The sequence below is a fragment of the Nematolebias whitei genome, chromosome 12 (genome assembly GCF_014905685.2).
Source record: "Nematolebias whitei isolate Nwh7 chromosome 12, NemWhi1, whole genome shotgun sequence".
NCBI lineage: Eukaryota > Metazoa > Chordata > Actinopteri > Cyprinodontiformes > Rivulidae > Nematolebias > Nematolebias whitei.
The window spans coordinates 48,050,964-48,053,829 of record NC_056509.1 but is presented as its reverse complement, the minus strand read 5'-3'; the positions used below and the strand labels follow the sequence as shown (position 1 = coordinate 48,053,829).

Genomic DNA, 2,866 nt, shown 5'->3' with positions numbered 1-2,866 from the left:
GGGTCTGGACTGGTTCCCGTTGGGTCTGGACTGGTTCCTGTTGGGTCAACAACGTCACCGTCCTCTTCCTCGACCCGACTTGTTTGAATAAACCCGGTCCAGTCCAGACTCAACAGTTTGGGAATTATTTTCTGTTTAGCCCGAGACGGTTCTGCAACCTGTGGCTCTCGGGCCACATTTGGCCAGAACAAACCCAGTCAGGCCCGCGACTCACCTGTTGAGAACCGTGACCTTGTCCAGGGCGGTTGCTGAAGGTTCAAGGCCAGGAGTCTGGTTTTAGAACCAGCAGCTTGGACCTTTACCTGCTGGGACTTGGAGAGTTAAATCCTCCTTCAGATATTTTGCTAACAATCATCTGGTGCTCGGTGTGTTTAGGACGAGTGTCGGCGACTGCCACTGAAACGTAGCTCCACATCTGTGAAACTGTCTGATTCACGTGGTCCTAACGGTGGATGGGTGTGGCGGCCATCTTGAATCAGGCCCATCAGGTCAGATAAATCCTGGTTTCAGTCTGGAGGAACTTCAGGATCCGTTCTGGGTCAATGAGGAACTTTATTCAGAGCTAGAACTCCTGAAACCATCAGAACCGGTCTTCACTCTGAGCCTCGGTTCACTTTAATCTTCCTCCTCCTCGTCCTCCTCTTATCTCAGCTTTAAAGCTCCTTTTGTAGTTTTTTTTTTGTCGCTCTTTGATTTTGAAAACTCGTCTCAGATAAAAGTTTGAGCTTTAAAAGAATCTCCTGATTAATTAAAGTTTTCATGACGTCACTCTTTCATCACGTTTTTAAATCTTTTAAAGTCACTTCCTGTCGGAGCCGAAGCTCTGGAGGAAGTTTTAGCTGCTAGTTTCTGTTTTACAAAATATTCTTTAAAATGATTTAAATTCTTAACAACCACAGAAACGTTTCAGAGTTTAAATCATAAACTTGTTAAAATCGCAGAAACATTTTGTTTCCTGTTCGACTGGATTCAAACCTTTTCTGGATAAACATTTATAAAAGTTTTAAATTCTGTTTGGAATAAAATAATAAACTTTTTTTAAATTTCCTGGTTCTGAAATGAAATTAAAACTAAACAGAAGCTCGTTGACGTGGTGGTGCAGAGGTTAGAGAAGGTGGGCCTGTGATCGGCAGGTCATGGGTTCAACTCCCTGGACAGACAACACCAAAATGAGGTTGGGAAAGGTGAAGCAACTCCACCCTCATTTGCCTCACTCTGCCCTTGAGCAAGGCACCTAACTCCCACCATCTGCTTGTAAACGAGGCTCAGTGAGACTGACCTGTAGAAATAAAGGTTGAATAAATAATAAACGTGACCTCCATGTAAACTCCACATCAGGTGACATTTAATGAAATGTTTGTTTTATTAAATAATAAATTATAATTTTCTAAGATGAGTTTGGATCTGCAGGTTCTTAAAACTTCATGGTGTTAGTTTGAGGTTATTTGGCGCCACCTGGCGGCCGTCACAAGAACTGCACGTTGAAATTCACAAACATTTAGAATTAAACTTTGTTTTATTAAAGTATTTTTATTTGTTTGTGTTAAACTGCAGTCAATCGTGATTCTGAGTCTAAACTGTAAAAACTTCTCCGTCCGCCCCTCCTGGTTCTGGATCAGAGATAAAACCACAAACTTCAAACTTTTATAAAATCAACTTCAGTCTCGCTCCCAGACACTCCTCCAGAACCTCCTCCAGAACCTCCTGCTGTTCAGCTCCTGCTGCTCCTCTTCTTCTTTTTCTTCAGCACCTGCTTCATGGCGACGTCAGCTGCTTTGGACTGGTCATCAGAAGGTGCAGTCGGTTCTGCTGGTTCCTGAGCTGGTTCCTTCTCCTCTTCCACTGGGCGGATGGCTTTGACCTCACCAGTCTCCTCCAGAACCTCAGCCTTTGATGCTTCTGGTTCCAGCTCAGTCTTGGGGTTCTCAGGTTCTGGTGTTGCTCCAACAGATTGATGGACCTCCTCCTCACTTTTGGCTTGTTTCTCCTCTCTGACCTGGACTTGTGTCTGGACTTCTGATCCCTCTGGATTTGGGTCCATCTTAATGGTTTCTGAAGTTCTACCTTCTGGTTTTGGAGCCTCAGATGAACTCTGAACCTCCTCGTCTTTAGCTGCTGCTGGTTTTTTGTCTTCTCCTTGGACGGGGACTGGAACCAGACCGAGGTCAACTGGAGTTTTTGTTTGAAACTGGATAAACGCAGAGACAACCACGTCTTCGTCCAGGTCCAACTCCTCCTTCTCCTCCTCCTCGTTGTCGTCCGGCGTGGCCAACAGGGAGGCAGCGAGCTCCTGCAGCTTGGCCTGCTCGTCCCTCAGACGGGCGATGTTCTCCGTCAGGACCGGGTCCTCCTCCTCCAGCTCCTGGATCTCCTCAGGAGCTAGGACGGGGTCAGAGACCTCAGAGTTGGCGGTCAGGTTGGACAACTTCTTGGGGAGGTTTGAGCTGGACTCGCAGACTTCTTTAATCTTGTCGTAAAGACCGCACCTCTCCTCCTGCAGAGCGCGGCACAACTTCTCCAGCTTCTGGATCTTCAGGACGAAAAGATCGTACTCCTTCCCTTTCTCGGTTCTCTAGAGGGGGAGGGAGTGGAAACTGGTTTTAACTAAACTGAAGATGTAGCATGAATGAGGACAAACTACAGATGATGTCCAGTCGGAGGAGTTAGAAGAACAGTGTTCAAACTAAATTCAGATTTATTGAAACCAGATTAGAAGTGAATGAAGCAGGATTAGACGAGGATTAACATCCTGTCGGTCCATGTGTCTGTCGGTCCATGTGTCTGTCTGTCTGTCGGTCCATGTGTCTGACGGTCCATGTGTCTGTCGGTCCATGTGTCTGACGTCTGTCCGTCCACGTGTCTGACG

The 2,866-nt window shown here is 46.4% G+C and overlaps 1 protein-coding gene across 2 annotated transcripts in view; it reads right to left on the bottom strand.

Moving 5' to 3' along the window:
• Positions 1-1,497: 1,497 nt before the first annotated feature.
• txlnba (taxilin beta a) overlaps positions 1,498-2,866 on the bottom strand; it is a 13,092-nt gene continuing 11,723 nt past the window's right edge. For both annotated transcript variants that reach the window (XM_037685997.1, XM_037685998.1), the window contains exon 11: positions 1,498-2,572. In XM_037685997.1, coding sequence (XP_037541925.1) covers positions 1,712-2,572 — 861 coding nt within the window. In that variant the 3' untranslated portion in view covers positions 1,498-1,711. The remainder of the gene's footprint in view (positions 2,573-2,866) is intronic.